The sequence below is a fragment of the Felis catus genome, chromosome B2, assembly GCF_018350175.1.
Source record: "Felis catus isolate Fca126 chromosome B2, F.catus_Fca126_mat1.0, whole genome shotgun sequence".
Taxonomy (NCBI): Eukaryota; Metazoa; Chordata; class Mammalia; order Carnivora; family Felidae; genus Felis; species Felis catus.
In genome coordinates this window covers 47,160,037-47,185,718 of record NC_058372.1, presented here as the reverse complement: position 1 = coordinate 47,185,718, position 25,682 = coordinate 47,160,037, and the positions used below count along the sequence as shown (strand labels likewise).

Sequence of the window (25,682 nt, the reverse complement as noted above, 5' to 3'; positions counted from 1 at the left end):
AACTCAGTGGTAGTGTTCTAGGAAATAATACTGAACACAGTCATGCAGGCTATGAGAAACCCATAGAGGAGAGCACAGGGCCCCCCAACAATAGCCTTAAAAAGGTGGAAAGAGCCTTTATGGGAATGAGAAGAACTTTTTCTTTATGAGATACCATGTGGTAGCAAAAAATGTTCCAATCTGCACTTGGGAAGAGAAGCTGAACTGACCGTCCCATTAGATGAAAAAAAGCCCAGGTCTCTTTTGGGAAATAAAACATTAGAGAAGCACCACAAGGCAGTCACTGGACTTCATATCAGTGTGGCAGTTGGGTGCCTGAGTAACAATTTAAATATTTTAACTCAGTAGAGAAAGTTATATTTGTGAAATAGAGAAATATATCCAATTGTGGTGGGACCCAATGCAGTGGATAAATAGGCACCTAACTGAGTCGAGAATACAGAAAATGCTGAAAACCTTTTAGCACTTTTGTCTTCCAATGTCCCCCTGTTGTGGATCCACATAAACGGAGAGAGAGACAATTTAAGAGCAGTAGTGGTCCTGTTTCAATCAGTTTTTGCTAACAAAAATAACAAAACTCAAATTAAAGTTCTTAATAATAACTGTTATCCCATTTTACATGTATTCAGGAATTAAGATAAAGAAATTATGTCACTTTTCTAAAGCCGCACAGCAAGTTAAGGATCAACCTAGGATGAGGACAGGGCTTACCCATTAGAGAGAGTTGTCTCCAGTCATTTACACTAATCCTAATCTCCAACCTGTTCTCTTTGTGGTTAAACCCTGTCAGGAAAGACTTTTCTAAAAGCTGTTATGACATTTAAGGTCACACTACTTTGGGCCTTGTTTCCATATACGCCTGATCTTTGGTCTTTCCATGTGTCATAGTTTCAGCTCGACACTCAGTTTTGCTCAAGCCGCAGAGATCCTGATGATGAGCCCTTACTGACTAGAATATTAAGAGCAAATAGCAATAGTGTAGTTTAACTGTTGGGAATTCTATATATCCATAAATGCAGTTTATTAGGGTAAGGTTGTCCCTATCTCCCTCCCTCACACCACCTGGACTGCCTTCTGAGTTTTCTTCCTCCTTCAAAATTTCTTCTAATTTAATTAACTCAACTGTATTTATGGATTGTCCACTGTGTGCTTGGCACAGTATTGACTCTGGAAAACAAATAATGGGCTAAGGAGACAATAGCTTTTGTCCTCAGGGAGCAACAGGGCCCTGGGGGAGATAGCCATTTTTAAAATGTAATAAAAAAAAAAAACAAACACTACCGAAACATAGCACACACAACCCACTATAAGAAGTGCCATGAAAGAGAAGATCACAATTTAATGAGATCTACTGGTGAGAACCTGTTCTCAAATGGGAGATTAAGGAAGGCTTTGTTGAGAATAACTTTTTATCTGAGAACTGAAGGCTGATAAGTGTGAGGTATGGGGAAAAAATATGTGAAAAGGATGTTCCATTTAGAGCAGTTTGAGCAAAGAGCTAAAAGAAAAAAATAACTATTTTCCCAGATTGTATGTGATTCAGCTTATTTCAGTGCAAAGGTTCAGAAGACGGGCAACAGTTCTGAACTCCTCAATGGCCAATACTCCAATATAGCTACTATATTATCATTTTTAAATAGTTTAAAGCCACATTGCTTTATGGTATTGTTTAGCTCTTCTCACAATTTATACTTTGTTACTTGGTTTTTTACTACCTGGTGTATAGTTTATCAACATAAATACTTTGCATTAATGATTTGCTTGAGTTCTCATGAATGCTCTTTGGGCCTCTCAAAAACCAGAAATTGAAGTGTGGAATAGACACATGTATTCCCATAGCTAAGTATGTGAACCCACTCCTGCTGTACCAGCCTATAAGGAACAATGGACATGGCCACTTCCCAAATCTTTGGATTGTAGATTTATAAAATGTCAAAATCACTTAGTCCTAATAACTCATGTTCTCTTGTAGACAAACAGAGCAGAAAAACAAAAACAAAACAAAAAATAAACTTGCTGCTTTCTTTTGTAAACATTTGTTGTGACATACGATTTGGCCTAGCAGTCATTTGCACTTATATTCTGAATAGAATCTTTTGACAATGGGACTCACCAAAGGAATTTTATTTTACTGCTAGCCCTAAGTTCTCAAAGTTCTCGATACTGCTACAGGAACAATTTCAGGATAGAGTCAAGAACTATCATAGTATTTTTTAATTGCTTGGCATCTTATGCTAATCCTTCTATCTGTATTATTAATAAAGCCTATTTTTTTTAATTTTTAAAACGTTTATTCATTTTTGAGAGACAGAGAGAGACAGAGCATGAGCGGGGGAGGAGCAGAGAGAGGGAGACAGAATCTGAAACAGGCTCCAGGCTCTGAGCTGTCAGCACAGAGCCCGACGCGGGGCTCGAATTCACAAACTGCAAGATCCTGACCTGAGCCAAAGTCCGACGCTCAACCAACTGAGCCACCCACGTGCCCCAAGCCTATTTGTTTTTTAATGTCCTCATCAATATCGTTTTATGTGCTAGTGTTCGTAGCCCAAGACCAAATAAATTGCTGCCTTATGTATGTTTTCTAATACTTTTATAACCACTATTATATTACCTATCTGTTTTTATACAATCATTTGCTTATATTTCTGGAAGTTAATAGATCCATTCTATATTCTTTTAGTTCTATGTCTCCTACAGAGCCTAGCTCAGTGCCTGCCATACAATAAGCACTGAAGAAGTAAATAAGATTCTAGACACTTCTGTGCTATAGATCATTTCCTTCACCTGGCTTCTTCCAATCTACATTGTATGTTATTCAAAATAGCATTCAGAATAATCTGATTACAGAGCATAATTCTCCCCAAGAAGTGGGGGTGTTTTCATCAGTCTTGCCCATTTTTTTTTCTTGCAACGTCATTGGAGTGAGTTGAACAGGCAGCCTGATTCCACACAGAGAGCAGTCTTATCAACCTTCCACAGCCTGTGAAGCCCTCAGTGTGCCTCTGTCCTTTTCCACAAACATGAAGCTCAAATTCTCTGTGGTGGCCATCGTCTTGGAGGTTGCCATGATTATTTTATTTGGATACTTTGTCGAGTATGAAACGGAGCAGATCAATCTCCAGCAACCCAACACCACCAACTCAACAAAAGTGGACAGATTTCTTGAGTTACATTCTCGTGAGTAGGCAATCTACTTCTTATTATACATTTTGGGGTTTTTAGAATGTGAACCCATTTGGGGGACTTAGAATGTGAACTCTTTGAATTCTGTAACCACTTGAGTGCCACATTGGAACACCCTATAGAACTTATGATACTTATGAGTGCTGAGGGTATTATTATAAGTTTGTGCTGAGGTATCTGGCCCATGGCAATGGTCTCTGTAGTTAATGTGTTTGGACAGAATCTGAGACTATTAAAATATCAGCACAAGAAGGCAAAAATTAAAATAATTGGTCAATCTTTTGCGTTAACTATATCTGCTAAATGACATTAATTTTCCCTTAAATTGATCCCTAGTTTTGTAAGGTATAAAAATATCACCCACCACCCCACAAAAATACATTCACAACAACAGAGTCAAAAGTAATTTTCAAGGAGAGAGTAGAAGCAAAGTGAAGTATTGAGAAGGGAACATGGATTTCATGTGGGGGCCCTAAGGTATAAGAAGTGGTATTATCAATGGTATAGGAAGTAAATGGATGTACTCTGGGTTTTATAATGCTCTAAAAGGAAAGTAATTTGTTCCTTAGCAATGGAAAGCAAGTGTGAGCACCTAACATATTTTAAAAGCAGAATCCTTCCTCTGGAATGGTTGCTGATGAAAAGAAGGTATATAGTTTCAAGTTTGACAGGGAAGGCTATGAAATAGTTAATATAACGTTAATAACTACTGTTAACTGACTGCCTATTATGAGCCAGGCATATTCATTACATCATTAACCAGGCAAGGAGGTGATAATATATCCCTATTATATACATTGTATTTTTTTAATAAGGCACACATAAATTTTTTATTAATTTATTAATGATTAAATTTATTAATTTATTAAATGTTTAAAATAGTAGCAATGCTTATTAAAGTTCTATAGCATATATCTAAGCTTTTTAAAGACCATATGACATTCATTCCCTCATTGCTACATTTTTTGAGGAAGTTTATATAACAGGGAGTATTCTCATGCAGACATCATGACCTACCACTGCTAAATGACTCAGCCATATTACCGCCGGATAAAATACTTTGTGGAATAGCCCTAAAAGCTACATGATTATGGTTAAACATACATATTTTTTGTTCTACATTTTCTACATTTTTCCCTACATTTCAAATTGACTCACACAAAACTTAGGTGACAGCGTAAGTCATTAGAGAGAAGATTATTTAACATTCACTTATTAAGAAATGTTCAAGTCAGACCCTTGGGGGTACCTGCCTCATACCGTGTGAATTGCACCAAGTGGGGGGATTCCAGTATGGGGAAGGCTCTGCTTCTGCATGAGGAAGTCAACGTGTGTTACAACAGTTCTCAGATGCAGTGTGGCAAAAGTTATGAGTTTTTCACAAATAGGTGAAGCAGAATATTAATTTATATTTTAAGTAAAGTCAATTAGATATGAGTTTATTCATCGCTTGCATCCTGCTATGCTTTTCTGCATAGTGGGGCAATACATGATGTCACACAGCCCATCCCAAGGCACAGCCACAGAAGTCTGTGGCACATCTGAATATCATGTTTCATGTCCTGAATGACTCCACAGACACTCATTTGAGAAACAAGCTGCACGCTATGATTTTTTGGCCTTCATGGCTCCTGGCAAAGTATTGGTCACACTGCTGAAGCAAATAATTTGACAAGGAGTGAAGTTCTACTGTGACTGTCTGCTAATCCTTGTTAACATATAGACAGAGCAGAGAAAAGGAGAGTTTAAGGAGAAGGCCCTTTGAGGCCTGTCAACATTTTATTAGAGATTCTGCAGACACACATCTTTAATATCTATGGGACATTAAAGCCATGTCCATGATCGTTTTGTACTCTGTTACATTAAAATCCATTGGTCTCTCTTGCACTTTTTTTTTTTTGTAATTTTTTTTTTTTGTTTTGAGAGACAGAGAGACATAGCATGAGTGGGGGAGGGGCAGAGAGAGGGAGACACAGAATCTGAAGCAGCCTCCAGGCTCTGTGAGCTGTCAGCACAGAGCCCGACGCGGGGCTCGAACTCATGAACTCTGAGATCATGACTTGAGCTGAAGTCAGACACTTAACCTTAACCGACTGAGCCACCCAGGTGCCCCTCTCTTGCACTTTCAGTAGAGCTTTTACCAAGGTGAGATCTTGTTATAGTGTGCATCAATCATTTGAAAAATACTCATTCACAGTTATGCAAATATTCCAAACATGGACATACTTCATCATATAATAACAGAAGAGGATACTTGTTAATATCACCAACAGTCTCACCAGAAAACCCTTGAGAACTATCAGGAAGCTGATAAGCTCATAGTGGCAGACACAAACTCTGAAATTCTAATTTTTTTTTAAGTCAAAATGTATTCCTGGCAACAAATACTGTCGATTCTTTTCACTGAAAGGACAGCCTCCCCTCATTCATTTTTTAGACGATGTCAATACCTGTCTGAAAAACCATAGTTTATGTTAGTCTTTATTTCAAGTAAAAATAGAGTTCCATAAAAAAAAATTGCTCATTCAGTTGGTACTCAAACAATAACAAAAGTGCCATTTTTCTGAGATGACCACATGTCTCAGCAGTGCTTTATGTACAATTGCATTTCAGCACACTCTCATACAGAATAGGAAAAGGACACATAGAAGGAGTTCAGTAGTGAAATTAATAATTTTTGCTGCTTCATAAAAGAATTCCTAATTAAAACCTGCATTTTTGGGGTGCCTGCGTGGCTCAGTCAGTTGAGCATCTGATTCTTGATTTCACCTCAGGTCATGATGCCAGGGTCAGGGTCAAGTCCTCCACCCCCCCCCCACCCCTGTCAGGCTCCACTGAGTGTATGGCCTGCTTAGGATTCTGTCTCTCTCTTTCCCTCTCCCTCTCTCCCCCTCTTCCCTGCTCCCCTACTTGCACACTCTCTCTCTCTCTTAAGAAAGAAAGAAAGAAAGAAAGAAAGAAAGAAAGAAAGAAAGAAAGAAAGAAAGAAACCTACTTTTTTTCCTGCAAGTGAGTGGTCATTAAGAATACCATGAGGTGGGTGATGGGTATTGAGGAGGGCACCTTTTGGGATGAGCACTGGGTGTTGTATGGAAACCAATTTGACAATAAATTTCATATATTGAAAAAAAAAAAAAAAGAATACCATGAGAAGGGGTGCCTGGGTAGCTCAGTCAGTTAGAGTCTGACTTCAGCTCAGGTCATGATCTCAGAGCTCATGAGTTCAAGCCCCACATCAGGCACTGTGCTGACAGCTCAGAGCCTGGAGGCTGCTTCAGATTCTGTGTCTCCCTCTCTCTCTGTCCCACTCGTGCTCTGTCTCTCTTTGTCTATCAAAAACAAATAAACATTAATTTTTTTAAAAAAAATAAAAAAGAATCCCACGACAAGCAGCACACTTTGATGCCACTGCTTTCACCCAGGCTAAAGTGCCTGTAGTTTTACATATATTTATTTCACCTTCTCTGGAAATATTAGCACACACACACACACAAAACAAATTACACTGTAGAATTATCATGAAAATAGTTTTCACCTCTTAGATTCCCTAAAAGTGTCTCCAAAACCCCCAGATGTCTGCAGATCACACTTTGGGAACCACTGAAGATATAGGTAAACTGACAAAGGATGTACACAGCACTAGACATTATTTTATGAATTTCAATACCAGTAATGGATTAAGTACAATGATTTATTTTTAAAAAACTACATTTAAGAATTTGTTTCTATATTTACTCAGATACTATTCAGTTCATTTATTACCAAAAGATTCAGCAAATCTAGATATGTTATAGGCAAAGAGTAACTAATTTGTGCAGTGTAAATGATTCCTAAAGAATTGCTTGCTGTTACTCTAAGTGTTACCTGGAATTGTTACTATTCCTGAATTAACATACTGTCTGTAGTTTGTAACCTAACAGTAATATATCAGCCTCCAGTAGAACCTTGTGTGTTGCCTTTGATTGAAGAGTTTTTGTGTACTGGAAAGGACTGGAAGCGATGGGCACAAATAAAACCCAAACCCTAGAAGTTAAATACCATTCCCCACTCAGAGGCGCACTGGAGAAATTGTTGGTTCAAGGTCAGGGCGAAGAAAGACAAGGTAAGCCAAGGGTGTAACAGCTAATGGGAGGATGCCAAAAGAACACAGGATCCTGTTTGAAGCAGCACCAACTAGACAAGTTGGGGATAAATAGAGAGTTAAAAATAATCAGATGGTAATAGTAACTCATTGAAATAAAGATAAAGGAGCCAATGAACCCATAGAAATATTCCCCAAAGCAGGTAAGGGGAGAAAGAGGAAACTCTTCCTCACAAAAGAATGCCAACTAATTAATACAAAAGGAATAATAGATATAGAAAATTATAATTTTAAAATTAAAAATGTAGTAATTGATTCCAGCAAGACTCTTCAAGGAATGCAAGAACCACTACGTAAAGTTACTGGAGAACACACATTTGAAAGAATTGCCCCACAGACTACTTATCCTTTACAGGGCATAAGGTACATTTATGGTGAAGAGATCTGGCAGAACAGTCTTAACCACGTGGTCAAATTTACCATCACCAATAAGAGGACAAAATTTATGCGCCACCAGGTGTGGTACAATGGGAAGTACACAGCACTATCTGTAGAATATTCTTCCCAGAATATTTAGTCTCATTCTAATTACGGCGAAACAGTCAAACAAATCCAAATTGTGGGACATTCTATGTAAAAGACAGAACACCACCACCAATAAAAAGCATGTGGGAGAACCGATCAAAATTAAAGAAAAATAAAGACACATGACAAAAAAACAAAAAAAATGGATGACAGTTGAATGGATAATGAGTTAAAAATCCTATAAAAGAACAATTTGGGTACAGTTGGGGAAATTTGAATATAGATACTGTATTAGATAATATTATTGTATTGATGTCATACTTCTTGGATGTGAGGATGGTGTTATGGTTATTTAGGAAACTCATTCTAAAGAGGTTAGGGACAAAATGTCATCCTACTTTCAAATGGCTTAGGAAAATGTATATATATATATATATATATATATATATATATATATATATATATCTGATGAGAGAGAGAGAGAACAAATATAGAAAATAGGAACAACTGATAAATCTAGGTGAATAGTACATAGATGTTCATTGTACTATTTTTCTAAATATTTGAAATATGTGAAATTAAAATATTTGGGAGGTGGGGAGTAAAGATGCCACCCTAAGGATACCTTCTTCTCAGAAAAGATGAGTTCAGAATATAATCCCAGTGGTTCCAAGGACTGGAACTCTAGAAGAGCAAAAAAGTTACATGCCTGGCAAACACCATGCCAGCCCTTAACCGTTAAAAAACAAAACAAAACAAGAAAGCCACCAGTTCTAATTGGCCAACTGAACAATTTTCACCACTTGATCGAGAAAAACAATTTTTCTGAATAAGGTCCTGATGGTCCCAGTCAGACAAATTCTCAATGGTCTTTACCAGTGATCCATTTATTCCTGGTTATCTGAGGCATTTCCTGAAAAGGTACAGGTGCCAGACTTTCTGCTGGGGTCTGTTAGCCACATCATGATTACTGCCTTCACACTTGGATTCACTTTCTCTTGAAAGAGTGCCTAATTGGCAGTGCTTGCTCAATACTCTATTTGAATAAATGGCATGCGAGCACATAGAATCACAAAACAAACACATAAGCAAAGAAAATAAAATAAGGGAGGGTATGCGCCATGTTATAGCTGTGACCAGTAACACCGTGCAGACGATCTGGTTCTTGAAGGGTGTATAGAAGTTTGTCAGGTAAAGAAGTGTTGGGTTTGGGATGGAGAGGATATTCGAGGCAACAGCCATATGTAGGAAATAGAAGGAAAGGAGGAGTCTGATTCATTCATTTGGTGCTAGTGGTGGTAGAAAGTGAGTTGGAATCATCGGTTGTATTTTAAACATGTTGAGTTATCAGAGCTTGCAAGATATCCTTACACAAGATAAAGGTGGATGTAAAACAGAACAAAAATATCAGACATTGCCACATTTACTGGGGAGACAAAAATCACACTCTACTGAGAATATGTGATTCAGACAAGTCTTGGCAATTCTTAAAACCTGTTGGAAGACTTTACAAAAGTTCAATCTCCTTTTCTTCTACAGAGAATACTTTATTCCTTTGATGGCCTTCTCACAACATAGAACTAATCTCATGGCCCTCCCTCCAGTCCCCACCCACAAAATCTTAGAGCAGGATAAAAGGTAATACATAATCCTAATTGTTTATAGCTCTTTCTTATCCATACTTTTTATACAGAATCATGATGTCAAGAGTTTTCACAACTTTGTGAGCTCTCTATAGCAACTTAAATAATAGATGAGGTTCTTAAGCCCCCTTGTGGCGAAAAGCAAGAATAAGCTTTGAGGGGAAAAAAACCATCTGAGCACACAGTTAATATATATGGTCACTTAATACTTCAAAAACCAAACAGGTTCATGTTAGTTGACCATTGCCCATCAACAGATCTTGTAAAGCCCCAATCCCAAAGTTGTCTGGGTATATATGAGATGAGGGTGGTCAGCCAAAACGCTGGCATAGGTGAAATAGTCATCAATGTGCCTTATCCAACTAGGACTGCACAGCATTCTTCTCTCTGGTGCAGGCTACCCCAGGAAAAGGCTGTGACCTTGACAAGAATATTTTCGAGAGAGAATTGAGAGATTAAGACTCTCATGTAGCAGGACTCCCTACGTCCAGGGAAATGGAAAAATAAGTTATCCATTTCTAAAGGAGGTATCTGGGCAGCGTATCACAGCATCTCCTACAGCAGACAAACCTGAGTGCCATCGTCTCCCAACCTCAAACACACTGTCTCCTGAGCCTAATGGTAGGACAGAGGTAGAAAGAGCCAAAGGGTAGTAACATGTCTCTGAGAGCCTGGGAGGCCAACACTCTGCCTTCATTATTTTCCTGTTAATCCCTACAGTGCTCAATGCATAGAGGAATTGGTGGAGTCAGGCCTGGATTCAAATTTTAAGCCCACCCTTCAGACGAATTAATTGGATTCTAACATCAGTTTCCTCTGAGATATATTTTTTAGGAATGTCCTCTCTCATGCCTATTTTCACTTAAACCCCTGGCCACAATGATTAATGTTTTCTTTTTGTCTCTCTGTTTTTATATGTTTTCTTTTTGTTTTCTTTAAATGTTTTCTTTTTGTCTCTCTGTTTTTATATTTGTGCCCAATTTGACCTCAGTTTGCTTTGTGTATGTATTAGGTTGAACCACAAGAAATTGCCAATACTTTAATCATTTTCATTGATAATTTTAATGCAAAAATCTCCATTTCATGGGATTCAACCAAATGCATGTCTCGCTAATGAAGCTATCCCTTTCTTGAGGGAAAAGCCTATGTTTCCACTATCTCATATTTGATCATATGTTTTATTTGTTTTTGATCCTATGTTTTATTTACATAGTGCTCTACTGCACACTCCTTCCCACACAGGTTATCTCACACAGCGTTCTCTGTGAAACAGGGCCTTTTCAGTATTGCAGATGAAAATACTGAAGCTCAGAGAGAGTAAGTGACTCGCCCAAGGTCACACAACCATGTAATAGAACTGGGGGAACTTAGCTTACATTTCCAAACACTAAGTAAAGTATTTGCTCCTCGAGAGGATACAGCATTTTTTTTTTTTTGCTTTGGCTTAGAAAGTGCTAACAAAGGCATTATCATACTGGACTTCAACAATAATCTGGTACTATTATACAGATTTGATCATTGGAGACTGAAGCTCATTCATTTAGTCATTATTGCCTCTTATCTTATAGGCAGATTTTTATGCCAAATCCTGGAGACCAAAAGATGAATATGTTCTAATCCCTTCAGTCAAGAAACTCAAAATCTGGTGCAGGATATAAACACCTCATCAAGGAACTCTTACAGGGTGATGCATGCCAAATATATGCTAACACAGTGTGGCAAATGTTAAAGTTGAAGTATGTACAGAATGCTGTGTGGAAGAGGAAATATTAGTTTTCCCTGGGAGTACTAGGAAGGTCTGCAAGAGGGGGTGATGTTTGCATTGTTCTGTGCAAAGTTTTCCTCAGGTAGAAAGGAATGGAAAACTCTTCAGGGAGAGGATGAAAGGCACACGGGTATGAGAGCACATAGTATTCCAAGAAAAACTTGAATAGTTACCCAAGGTTTCATGATTGATAAGGAGCCAAGCTGGCACTGAGACCCAGCCTTTGGCTGCCCAGTTAATGCTGTCTCTTTGCAGTGTTTTACGTAAAGGATGTAAAATTTAATAAATGGGGTATTTCATGATGTAACATTTTCTTAGTTCTCCCTTAATGCAGAATTTTTTTCCGATACTTTTTTTTTTTTGCAGTGTTCCAAGATGTACATGTAATGATATTTGTTGGGTTTGGCTTCCTCATGACCTTCCTGAAAAATTATGGCTTCAGTAGTGTGGGCATCAATCTACTCATTGCTGCTTTGGGCCTCCAATGGGGCACTTTTATGTGGGGGATCGTGCACAACCATGGACAGAAAATTCACATTGGAATCAAAAAGTGAGCATCCCTTATTTTTCAACCATTGTGTTTTCAGAGCAATTGTTTCTCTGCTTAGTCTCTTGTCAGTAAGCCTCTGAACCAGCTGGCACATTGTCCCCCTTAGACAAGAGAAGAATATTGGGATCCTAGGATGTGAATCAACACCTTGCTGTACTGAGCAGGGTCATACATTCATGTCTATATCTTCTCCAGTTAGACTTTAAAGATAAGATAAATCCCCTTTCATAAAAACATTATTCCTTCCATCTCAGCTACAGGGGGCAAAAATCCTCCATTAGCTACTTTTCTATATTTACATTTTGAAAGGTAAACACTGTAGAAAGTAATTCATTTATCAGATCAACAAAAATAAAGGAAAACCTCAGTGAGATCAAGAACAGGTAGGTCAAAATAAAGGAAACATTGGAGCAGCTAGAGAGCATGGAAGATGGAAAGTGGAGTGTGTGAAAGGGTGCCTGGGAGGAGCGCCTGATGGGAAGCAGTAGAGGAGCAGGGCTTGCACTCTGGATAAAATGGTGCTATAGTAAATCCCAACTCTCAGTTTTATGTTGGGTGTGCCTTATTCTTCAATGTATTCTTTCCTTTTTTTCCCTTAGCATGATAAATGGAGACCTCAGTACAGCCACAGTCTTGATTTCTTTTGGAGCTGTCCTGGGAAAAATAAGTCCAACCCAAATGCTGGTCATGACAATACTAGAAATTGCTGCCTTTGTTGGCAATGAATATCTGGTTGGTGAGATATTTAAGGTAAGGATTAGAGGATTTATACTTACTAGCTTTGGACATCAGTTCTGGTTACACCTAATGGATGTCCACTCTACATAGGGACAAACATCAGTGAGCATGATAGCACAGAAAGTATAATTACACCCATCACTTATTCAAGTGCCTATCATAAACCAGGAGTCTCATCAACATTGCCTCATTTCACTGTCACCGCCACACTATAACCTGGGTATTATTAGTTGTTACAAATTACAACTAATCATCACAGATACTGAAAAACTGTCCCAAATATGGATTTAAACCCAGATTTTTCTAACTCCACAACTCTATTTATTACATTATATTTCCTATCAATGATCAATTCCTATTTATATTTCAACTACTAGGTGATCTTGCCCTTCCTAAGACTTTTGTTAAAGCCTAAATTTTTCCCCTACCTTTAAAAGCTCATTGATTCCCCTTAAGAACAGTCAATAGAATACTTCTGGGCACTCTCCAGTACTGAACATTTAATTCAACAGCAAATAATTTTTTAAATTTTTATTTAAATTCCAGTTGAGCGTCTGACTCTTGATTTTGACTCAGGTCATGGAATCAAGCCCTGTGTCAGGCTTTGCACTGCACATGGAACCTGTTTAGGATTCTCTGTCTCTTTTCCTCCCTCTGCTCCCTCCCCTGCTCGTGCTCTCTCTCTCTCCCTAAAATAAAAACAACAACAACAACAAAAACCACAAAACAAAACTCAGTTGTTTAACATATAGTATAATTTTAGTTCCAGGTATACAATATAGTGATTCAACACTTCTGTACAACACCTGGTGCTCATCAGCAAATGCTCTTCTTAATCCCCATCAGTTATTTAACCCATCCCCCCCATCCAACTCCCCTCTCAACAGGAAATATTTTTGACAACTTTCCAGGTGTCATGTGATTGTGATGACAGACAAAACAGTGAAGGTCCCTGTCTTTATAGGGTTTACAGTCCAGTGAGAGAGACAGACATCAAATAGATAATCATGCATGACCCACTCACCTATAGGCACATGCATACACACACACACACACACACACACACACACACACACACACATAAATATTATTATAAATTGCAATGCATGCTATGAAAAATAAGTAGAGGGGGCTATGAGACAGCATAACTGGAAGACCTAATTTAGTGGAATCAAGGAAGACCTCTCTGAGGAAGTGACAGTTAAACTGGACCTGAAAGGTACATAGGAGTTTATCAACTATGAAAGTCTTACATAAATTAATAAATGTGTATCATTTTCCTACCTTAATTGTACTTAATAAGTATAATAAGAGCTAAGCAGCAGGTTTGGCACTCTAAACTTTCCCTCTAGGAACAGGAGAATGTAGAAAATTTGGTCAAATTCATACAGTGTCCTCAAGAGGGAACTAAATAGATTGCTTCAAGTGAATCTTGGACCTTATCTGGCTTTCATGTCATCATATAACAGAGTGAAAACATATGGGGAAGACTCAGGCTTTTTAAAGCTTCAAGTCTTTGAATTGCATTGAAATGAGCTTTAACTATAATGTCAAATGAATGCAAAAACCTGTTTGTTTTTTTTTTGAAACAAGTGCAGTGCATAGTTATTTCACTAAGAATTCCCTAACCTGGAGAAGTAACCTAAAATGAATGGAGTGTCCACAAAGACCTACCACTTTACAAACATGGTCTCACTAAGTCTCACCATAGCTATATTAGCTGGGTAATATTTCCCACTTTACAGAAGCAGAGATCCAGAGAAATATGGTAATTTGTCTAAAGTCACATCGCAAGGAAGTAGCTGACCTAGGATTGAAAGTCAGTTCTGCGTGTGTCCAAAGCCTGTATTTTTTAAAATTTCATTATCCTGTTTTATCCTCCTTTCATTGACTTATATTTTCTTTTAATTTTTTTAAAATTATTGTTTAACCAATGAAGCAGTCCTTTGATTGACTTTCCTCCCGAAGTGAGACTCAATCTCACCTCTAATAACGTGCATGTTTTGGTCCTCAGGCCTCTGACATCGGAGCATCAATGACCATCCATGCTTTTGGGGCATACTTTGGCTTGGCGGTAGCAGGCATCCTGTATCAACCAAGCTTGAGAAAGGGGCACGAGATGGAGAAGTCTGCGTACCACTCAGATCTGTTTGCCATGATTGGTGAGTAGAGGTGGACTCGCCTGATTCAGTTCCCAAGGCAAACTGCCTCCCTGCGACTGTCTTCCATTTCCAGAATTAATATCCCTTTTTGTGGTTTCCGGCAGGAACTCTTTTCCTGTGGATGTTTTGGCCCAGCTTTAATTCAGTCATCGCTGAAACTGGAGAGAAACAGTACATGGCCATCGTAAATACATACTTCTCTCTTGTCGCCTGTGTGCTCACAGCCTATGCATTTTCCAGCCTTGTTGAAAAGAGAGGCAGGCTTGATATGGTAAGGGCAGATTAACCACCATGGAAGTTTCGCTAAGTGATGTTGACGATTGCTCGGATGCACAGGTCATGTCTGCATTGCTGCTGGGCCGCCGCAGGAAATCACAACACGGCAAACCTTGCAGAATATTTTGAAAAGAACACGCATTTGTTTCTTCATCAAATTTGTGTTGTGGCAAATCAAAAAAACTGTCCTCAAGGAACTGACAGTCTATTAGGGAATATAGTCATGCAAAAATCAAAGATTTGAGACATATTTCTTTAATGATAGAGTTGACTGTCTCCAAGGTCTTAGAAAATTTTCCTTAGAAACAGGACTTGCCAAAAGTAGAAAAAGAGAATGAGGGAGGAGGAGGGTGCAAGTTGATTCTGTTTTCCTAAGCTGCAAATGTCCCTCTCAAAGGAACAACAACTAATGACAAGGTAGGATCCTGAGTAGGACCCTGGAAAAGGAAAAGGACACTAATGGGAATATTGGTGAAATTCAAATAAGACTTTTAACGTTTATTTATTTTTCGGACAGAGAGAGACAGAACATGAATGGGGGAGGGGCAGAGAGAGAGGGAGACACAGAATCGGAAGCAGGCTCCAGGCTCCGAGCCATCAGCACAGAGCCCGACGCGGGGCTGGAACTCACGGGCCTTGAGATGGTGACCTGAGCTGAAGTCGGACGCTTAACCGACTGAGCCACCCAGGCGCCCCTCAAATAAGACGTTTAATAGTACTCTATCAATGCTAATTTCCTGGTTTCATGATTATGTAAGATGTTAACATTAGGGGAAACTGGGTGAGGGATATATGGAAACTGCAGTACTTTTGCAACTATTACATGAGTCTAAAATTACTTCAAAACAAAACATTTTTTAAGATCCTCCCAAGTTGGTCTCTTGAGTTTTTGACCTATGAGCTAGAGAAATGTCAGTCAAAGAGTAATCCGCATATCAGGGGCTCTTCTTTTCCAGCCTCAGGGAAGAAAAGGATATTGTAATTTCTTCAGGCACAGCTAAGGACATGGATTTCAATGCTGTACAAATTGTTTAATGAAAGAAAATTAAAAACAAAAGAAAAGAAAAAAAACACACACGCACAGCTCAGTCCTGCTCTTTTAAAACACTGATGAACTTTCCTCCTTAGGCAGATCAGTGAGAAGATAATCTTTCTGATGAATTCTGGTAAAAGGAAATTGGTCACTCTTTCCACCATATTTAAAGGTTCTCAGCACGGTGACACGTGTGAAAGCTGTTGTCTTTCATGTACAATGTGCACATTTTGGTGTCTCTATATTCCTTGAGTGTTGGAATATCATGGACTCCGCAAAGCACACAGCAACCACAGACCTCTTTTGGTTCATGATAACCACAGATGCATCCCCCAAACTGAATAAATAGATATAACACTGCTAGAATAATTGCACTACACTCCCAAGCCTCCCACTACAACCTCTTTTGTTTTTCCTCAAGTCCCTCCCCAAACTTGTCTCACTAACCAGATCACTCAGGCACTACCAAGGAACCCCAGCAAAAAAGGTATCAAACAGCTGCTTGGAAGAAAGGCCTTCTGTAATTACAAAGAACCCTATTTTTAAAAAAGAATCCATAGCCCTTTGAACTGAAGAATGTGCCATGGAGTCCATCCAACCCTGGATACATTCCTTCATTCCTTCTGAAGTCTCCTTCATTCAGCTCACTCCATTCGTGTTTCTGTGCTCCATGCAGGTTCACATTCAGAACGCAACCCTTGCTGGAGGAGTTGCTGTGGGCACCTGTGCGGACATGAAGATCCACCCGTATGGTTCTATGATCATTGGGAGCATTGCAGGAATTGTCTCTGTGTTTGGGTTCAAGTTCCTGACTGTAAGTATGACAAGTGCTCTTAGTCAGACTTTGATCTGCACCATCGTCTTCTGACATCCCACCAGTAGAGAAAAGCTGGGAAAATTCCTTTCATCAGCATCTCTCCTTATTTCAGGGTCATTTCCCTTCCTGTCAGAAATACCACTCACATTTCTGTGTACAATGGTTTCTGCTGTCCTCTGACTTCTTCTGTGTACCAGGAAAGAATTTGATATCAATTATTTATAAATTAGTGTGAATTGAATGTTAAGTACTTGTGTTACTTTCTTCAGGGCAGTTCCATTCAAGTTTTTGTTGTTGATGATGTTTGTCTGTTTTTGCATAATGAAGGACTCTGTGTCCTTTGAAGGGGATTTTGGATATCAGTAGGTAAGAAGGAGGAAGAGTTGAAATCACTCACTTCAAATCCATCTACTAAAAACTGACATGAGTAGTTTTGCCACCAATGGATTCAGACTCTTTGACTTAAGTGGGATTTAGATATGGATGGCAAACTGGGCTATAGTAACATTTTCCTGCCTTGTCACTGCCTTCAGTTATAAAACTCTGTATATCTAACAAAATAACAAAACTTCCTCTTTTTACAATTTTAGCCATTTTTTACCACTAAACTGAGGATCCATGATACATGTGGTGTTCATAACCTGCATGGCTTACCTGGTGTGGTAGGAGGCCTCGCAAGCATTGTGGCGATAGCCTTGGGAGCATCTAAGACGTGAGTTAAAGAATGGGTTTTCCTGCACCCTGAGGTTGATGATTTTTTTTTTTTTTTTGCTTTTGGTTTTGGTTTTGGTTATCTGTTTATTTTGAGAGAGAGAGTGAGCAGGGGGAGGGCAGAGAGAGAGACAGACAGAGGGAGAGAGAGAATCCCAAGCAGACTCTGTGCTGTCAGTGCAGAGCCTGACTTGGGACTTGACTTCACGAACCATGAGATCATGACCTGAGCCAAAATCAATAGTCAGACACTTAACTGACTGAGCCACCCAGGTTTTCCAGGTCTGATGTTTTATCTCACTCTTGGAGGAATCTGGTAATGAGACAGCTTTTACTTTACCAATCCAGTCCACAGTTCGTAAGTATTGTCCATACTGAAGCAAAAGAGACACAATTGAGAGAATAGAATTGTAAGGGAAGATGGTCTTAACTTAATGTTATTAACATTGGTTGGTTGGTTGGTTGGTTGTTTTTACTTAACAGTGTTATTTTAAATTGTTCTACCATAGGCAAGTGTCTTCTAGCAAATTTGGCAATTTGATAATCACAGAATACAGTAGGCTTGCTCTTTTAGTTGCTCTCACCAAAATGAAGGAGGGGGCATCTGTGATGAGCTGAGCTGCCATTTCATATAATCAACACATAGAAGAATGAATTCACATAATGTAGAAAGCAGCTGGATCTGGAGAATCAGGAAGACTGGCACATGGCTCAGGCTTTGCTATCGACTAATTATGGGGCCTTACAACTCACTCAGCCTCTGTGGTTCTCAATTTCCTCTTCTATAAAATGAGAGAATCATAGTATTTAGTCTCTAAGATCTCTTCAACTCTAAACAGACCTAGATTCTTCCCAAAAGGGGCATAGGGTTTAAATGGCTGGAGGAAGAACAATTATCAGTCAAATCCAAGACAGTAAAAGTGATGTCATAAGCCATCAGTTGTCACTTTTAGGCAACAAGATTGGAACAGTTTGATATGAATGTTATCGATGCAAAACAGGTAGGAAGATCACACAGTCCAGATCACTCAGAGATTAAGTAAGGAAGAATCAAAATGCTCGATTTTTAAAGCCAATTGAAAGCATGAAGATAAGGTGAATATGTTTGAAAATGTATCAAAGTGACTCCTGACTAGAGCTGAATAATTTGAAAAGAAAAATTTCTTTAATTTTAACAGATTAAAATTCAACTCTGTTGAGACCAGTAATGACAAATATTTGAAAAATTAGTTTAATCACATTTACTATTCAACAGAAATTTGCTTCTACTTTCATGTGTATAGTTGACCCCTTTCTTCTGTTTGTTTTCTTTTTTTGCCCCTTTTGAAAATTTGGAGAACGACCCCAGAATTATCCATATTTTTTTGCAGCTCTCTCCAGGACCTAACATCTGTGGAGACTAAATGCAAACATATTTTAATGCAAATCAAACACGATAAACGCATGAGTCCATGAGCTCAACTCCTAAATGCTCTAGTGTGTAAACACTGCAAACACTCTTAAGATGTCGCTCATGATTAGACATAAAGGAATTCTTGAGCATCATGCTTGTACCAGTTCCATGGATGTAATAAAACAAGACTATCTGGCTCTCACAGGCTGGGTCTTGCTGGGTGGCCAAATTTGGGGAAGGTTCCATGGTTGAGAGTCTAGTGCTTCGGTATTCAGGTTTGGCAACCACTTCTCAATGTACTCAGGGGGATTTGGTGGTGGGGGGAGAGGGGAAAGTGGAGGGGTTGGATGATGAGCCTTGGAAGGTCTATTCACGTGGGTGAAATCCACATACATCTTTCCTGGGTGAAATTCGCATACATCTCACACACCAGACAAAATATTTTGGCCAAGACCCAAGACTATTTACTCAGATGTTTCTATTCAGAATATTAAAATGCAAATCAGGTTTCTTGGTAAGCATTGAATAAGAAGTAAGTATTCTTAATGTTTATTTACTTTTGAGAGAGAGAGAGAGAGAGAGAGAGAGAGAGAGAGAGAGAGAGACCAAGCCTGAGTGAGGTAAGGGCAGAGAGAGAGGGAGACACAGAATCTGAAGCAGGCTCCAGGGTCCATACTGTCAGCACAGAGCCTGATGTGGGGCTCGAACTCACGAACTGTGAGATCATGACCTGAGCTGAAGTTGGATGCTTAGCCAACTGAGCCACCCAGGTGTCCCAGAAGTAAGTATTCTTAAGGGACATCTGCGAACATTATGGCAGCCTAATTCTAATAATGCTCTTAATGCTTAGTTTCCAAGCCTATGTAATCTTGGAAATCTTTTCATCAAAAAATATTTTTTAATACCTTGGAAAAGATTTTGGCAAGTTCTGATAAAATTAACAGGCAGTTTACAAAAGAAAAACATCAAATGAATAAATATTTATTAAATATTCAACCTCACTAGTAATCAAAGAAATGCAAATTAACACAAGTTACTAATTTTTCAGTTACCAAATTGAAAGATTAAATGAATGATGATACTGAATGGTGGCTAAAGTAGAATAATGGGGATTTTAATTATGCATTTTTCTATTTGGAAAAGCCCTTAAGAAGTATATAAATTTTTACTAATAATTTCATTTTACTAATAATTTCATTTCTAATTATTTTAGGGAAATTATTGGACAAATTCATAAGCATTTTATAAGAGGATGTGTTCTCATGGCATTTTTAAAAATATGAAACATTGGAAACAACCCAAGTATCTAAACTATAGAGCTATAATTACAGTACATTTTTACAGTGTAGTACTTGGTAGCAATTGAAATTATGATCCAGGTCTACATTTACTGACATCAAAGGGCACTGAAGATTTAATGGCAAAATCAGTTTTATTTTTTTTTAAGTTTATTTATTTATTTTGAGAGAGAGAGAGCATTCACACACACATGTGAGCAGGGAAGGGGCAGAGTGAGAGGGAGAGAAGAATCCCAAACAGGCTCACTGCTGTCAGAAGGGAGCCCAACATGGGGCTTGATTCCATGAATTGTGAAATCATGACCTGAGCTGTAATCCAGAGTTGGATACTTAATAGACTGAGCAACCCAAGTGTCCTAGGAAAATCAATATTACAACATGATTGCATTTTGTAAAAATATATGTTTATATTTTACATTTTTATTGTGACTAAGATTTGAGGGAAATTAAATTTTTTTCTTCATTTTCTGGATTAATGGTTTCTCATGTTTTTACAATGGTCTCATATTTTTACAATGGTCATGTTTTTTTTTTATATATAGTAGAAAAAATTTAAACACTTCAAATGAAGAGAAAAAATGAAATCTGAGTTTAGTGCCTTCTGTCCTTTGGATGATGATGAAACACCACGATACTCTCATTTTCCAAATGTTTACTTTCCCATAAACACTCATTCAGTCCTTCAACAGCTATTTATGAATTTCCTGCTAAGAGGGAGGTACTGTGCTAAAAGGATATTCACACTCCTCGTCCTTTTGTCACTCATATAACAACCTTATGCACTTCAATAGCTTTTTATTACATTCTTCCATTCCCAAATATTATGAGGTATTTTTTTTTACTAATTTTATTTTAAGGTAACTACATCTAAGATGATTTACAGAGGTTTTTTTTTTTACTGTATTCAATGAGTTGTCTCTATGCTATATGCTAAAATTAACTTTTCTGATTTTATTGATTTTTTTCAAACTTTTCTTTTTTAGTTTATTTATTTTGAGGGAGGGAGGGAGAGAGAAAGAGAGAAAGAGAAGGGGAAGCACAGAGATAGAAGGAAAGAGAGAATCCTAAGCAGGCTCCTTGATGTCAGCACTGAGCCGAATGAGGGATTCCAACTCACCAACCATGAGATCATTACCTGAGCTGAAACCAAGAGTTAGATCTTAACCCACTGAGACACCCAGGAGCCCCTGATTATTGATTTTTTTAATTTAATTACAATTGTTTCTTTTGGGATGGGGTGGGGAAAGATGGAAACTCATGTTGTACATTATTCCATCCTCAGTGCCTAAAAGAGAATGTGGCACAGAGTGAGTACTCAATAAATATTTGTTGAATGAATTGGATTGAGGATCAAAACCTGGTACTATATTTTTAGAAAATATTAAACTCTTTCTAAGTTAGAGCTTTTCATCCCTCCTAAAGGGAAAGGTAATTTTTCTTATGTGCTTATAAGGACTTTTTAACATTGCTCAAGAATTTCAAAGAAAATGAAAATAGGAAATAAAAAAAAATTGTAACAAACATTTGTTTGCTGGTGTAATGCTGCCCTCTGGCCTGAAGATGGCTAGCATCCATTCCCTCAGGAAATGAGATTTGCTAGTTGGTAGCCTGGAAAAACAACATTCTTCTTTTCTTTTGTCTTCCTAGGTCTACCATGGCCATGCAGGCAGCTGCTCTAGGTTCTTCCATCGGAACGGCAGTTGTTGGAGGGCTGATCACAGGTTAAGATGAAAAGAAAACACTCCCATGTACCTCATTCTATCCACATAATAGACAATAAACATATCGAGTGGTAAATTTGAAAATGTTCTAAACTCTGACAGTAATCGTGAATCATATAAGCTCAAGGGGATGATTGTATAACTAGAAATATATATATATATATATATATATATATATATATATATATATATATATATATTTAAGATTTTATTTTTTTCAGTAATCTTTACACCCATCCTGGGGCTCAAACTCAATCCTGAGACTCAGAGTCTCTACTGACAGGTAGAGCCAGGCAGGTGCCCCTTATCTCACTATTTTTATTACCTATGCAAATAGGTTTTCCTCTGCAGCATCATAATGTGACTTTTTTTCTCCCTCTTCTCACAGGTTTAATTCTCAAGTTCATTGTCCGTGGACAACCATCTGAGAGGAACTTCTTTGATGATTCTGTTTATTGGGAGGTACTGAACAGTGTTCTTTTTTTTTTTTTTAATTTAAACTTGAGGTAGTTAACACACAGTACAATATTAGTTTCAGAAGCAGAATTCAGTGATTCATCACTTACATACAACACCCAGTGCTCATCACAAGTGCTCTCCTTAATGCCTATCACCCATCTAGCCCATTTCCCACCCACCTTCCTGCAAAACCCTTAGTTTGTTCTTTATCCTTAAGAGTCTTTTATGGTTTGTTTCCTTTTCTTCTCTTCCCCTCTCCCTCACTGCCCTCACCTTCCCATAGTTCCATGCTGCCTCAATGGATAGGGCATGTGACCCTTGATCAAGGGGTTGTGAGCCCAAGCTCCACATTGGGCAGAGGTCTCATTTACCAAACAAAGAAGTCAGCCAGATTTAATATAACTTAAAAAAAAAAATGCATGTTGTTTCTTCATTATTTAATTGTGGAATCTGTTTTTAAGAAATCAAGAATTTACCCTCTTAGGAAGACTTACACACACAAGTTTTTATTCCTAAATGTGATGATCCAATGATTGGATAACTGAAGTTTGTTTATTTTTAAAAATTTTTTTTTACTGTTTATTTATTTTTGAGACAGAGAGAGACAGAGCATGAATGGGGGAGGGTCAGAGAGAGAGGGAGACACAGAATCTGAAACAGGCTCCAGGCTCTGAGCTGTCAGCACAGAGCCCGACACAGGGCTCGAACTCACTGACTGCGAGATCATGACCTGAGCCGAAGTCAGACCCCTAACAGACTGAGCCACCCAGGCACCCCTGGATAACTAAAGTTTATCCCAACGGTTTAATAAAAACTATGGTGGGGTTTACATTTCTTACTTTTTTCTTTACAAAAGTTGATATTTTGAACAAGATACCAGGAAGATGAGTTTTGGTTTCCACTATTGGTTAAACTGCCTGAAAATCTTTAATAGTAGGATTTTTGAGACTCCCAAAATGCTGCTCTTAGGAAGAATCAACCAAATTTAGACTTTCCTTCTTGATTTCTTCCTCATGGAATTCAGGAATCAAATCTAGAAAAGCTATCTTGCTCCCTGCTACAGTGTTCTAATTAAGGATGTAAGTGATGACTATATTAGTGAACGTTTTGTTCAACAGAAGCCTAAATGTCTGTCTGGCATCCTTTTGATAAAATTGGATAAACTGCCTATTTATAGAGAGAAGTTGAGACAATGTGTCCAGGCAGATAAAATCAGAAGTTATGGTCTTTTCCGAAGCAGAAAGGACATGAAGAAAAGACAGAATATAGTTGGCCAATATCCTTTGCTCCTCTGAGAGCAGTAAAAAGCTCCTCATAAAAATAATACAAATCCTAAACAGTGGCATTAGATTCTATACCATATATAAGAGTGGTCAAAAGCAGGTAGAATATGGAAGGTCAAAGAATCTCATGAGCGGTTTTACGAATAACAAAACATCAGCCCCCTTCTATCCTCCAGTGTCTACTCATTACTCCATTCACATTTCCCCCAAATTATTTCCTGCAAAGCTGAAGAGTGATAGATATTTTGATGTGTTCAGTGGGACTTTCAGGGATAACAGGTTTGGGAAAAAGAATGCAGTCAGGGTGAGTGGGATAAATGTTTTTGTTCTTTTATTTTTCCCCAATGCAAACAATTTTTATCCCCAATTCTTTGTAAGCTTGGATAATAATTACAGAATATACCTCTGTTTCAGTACTAATCTCTGAGAGCCCAAAGTGAAAGAAATTAGTGCCCTAACCTTGTTTTCTTTAAATGTCCTCAAGGTCAGCAAACAAGACAATCATCAGCACATGTGACAAACACAACCATCCGGAACCTAAAGACTAAACACCTCCTGTGCCCCAGCTTCCTTTTCCATTACCTAGAATCGTGTTTAAATTTTTTAAAAGGCAGCATCCAACGAGAACATTGAACAGAATGGATAGGTCCTGAGCCCCAAATGTCCACTGTAAAAATTCTTCACACAGACTGGTGCTATCTCTTGATACTCAATGATTGTTTAGTTGGAAGGATGTGGCTTATGAAACAGATGTTCAAATGGATTCTCTTTAGGACTCCCAGACTACTTCTGCCAGTGGGTTGGTATAGGGTGAAATTCCATGTATACTCTTGTATATACTTTTTTCCAATAGAGGTAAATTTACAAAGAACTCAACACACTCTGATTATGTAAGATTCTTAATATGCATACTATGTCTTCAATCCAAAAATTGTAAAACTGAAGCCAATAATATAATATATAATAAATCTATATAAGAAATATGAAAGAAAAGTATTGTGTAAAGCAAGAATATAATTGTTTTGGTGGTGCTTTCTTGATTTAAAAATAGTCTAGTTAGTAATGTTATGTCTTTGCTTGAATTCTTGTCCTAAATTCCTTTTGCATGTTTACTATTTGCAACAAGAGCTCAAATGCTATCTGACCAAAGTCTATTTTGTATAAAATTCCAATAAATTAAATGTTATTTTATTATAAATTAAAACATTGTCTTTGGCTCCCCTTTCTTTGGTGTTTGGAATTCATTTTAGTAACAAGCACACACACGCACGCACACACACTCTCCTCATATTTAATCCATAGTCAATTCAAATAAATTATTACTATATATTTACTATAAAATAATCAAGTTAATGTCTCACATTATAGGGTAGTTTTTAAAGAACTAAGTTTTAGAAAAGGTAACTTACATAGTCATATAAAACCATTTTTCTTTATAGGCTTTTTAAGATTTTCCTTCTATTTCTGGAGTCCTAGAATCTTCTCAAAATGTGTCTTAGTATCAGGGAGGAAATAGGCCCCTGGCATAATTAACAAAACCTCAGTTACTAGGTACTAGAACTTAAAACTTACAAGTAACAGTGAATTAATTAATATTTTATTCCACCGGACAAATAGTATAGTTTATTTATAGATCCTAAATATTTTAGGTGACTTTTTCAAAATGTACATCCAAGTCTCTTTCACATGGGTTTTTGAAGTGTGCTTACGTTATAAAGTCCACTATCTCCACTCTTGCTGATCATCACAAGGAATCATCTGTCCAGAGACCCCCTCATTTCCTGCTGATCATAAGGCAAAACTCAGAGGGGAGGAGCCAAGATGGCGGAACAGCAAGGAAGTTTTTTGTGTGTCTTGAGTCCATGAAATACAGCCAGACCAACACTAAACCATCCTGCACACCTAGAAAACTGATCTGAGGATTAACACAACAATCTGCACAACCTGAACCACAGAATTCAGCAGGTACACAGCGCTGAGAGGCGAACTGGGGGAGAGAGAAGCTGCCGAGGGCAGGGAGCCACTTTTGCGTGCGGGGGCGGGG

General features: G+C 38.0%; 1 protein-coding gene across 2 annotated transcripts; it reads left to right on the top strand.

Moving 5' to 3' along the window:
- Nucleotides 1–2,950: 2,950 nt before the first annotated feature.
- On the top strand, nucleotides 2,951–24,842 carry RHAG (Rh associated glycoprotein). Of its 2 annotated transcripts, XM_045057634.1 has the most exons (11): nucleotides 3,043–3,177; nucleotides 9,329–9,427; nucleotides 11,564–11,747; nucleotides 12,347–12,497; nucleotides 14,500–14,647; nucleotides 14,752–14,918; nucleotides 16,633–16,770; nucleotides 17,364–17,485; nucleotides 21,823–21,896; nucleotides 22,285–22,358; nucleotides 24,123–24,842. In XM_045057634.1, exons 3-11 carry the CDS (start codon nucleotides 11,584–11,586, stop codon nucleotides 24,153–24,155), a joined length of 1,071 nt encoding a protein of 356 aa, XP_044913569.1. In that variant the 5' UTR covers nucleotides 3,043–3,177; nucleotides 9,329–9,427; nucleotides 11,564–11,583; the 3' UTR covers nucleotides 24,156–24,842. The 2 variants fall into 2 exon arrangements, with proteins under 2 accessions (XP_006931856.3, XP_044913569.1); XM_006931794.4 differs by lacking the exon at nucleotides 9,329–9,427 and having other exon boundaries at nucleotides 2,951–3,177.
- The last annotated feature ends 840 nt before the right edge of the window (nucleotides 24,843–25,682 follow it).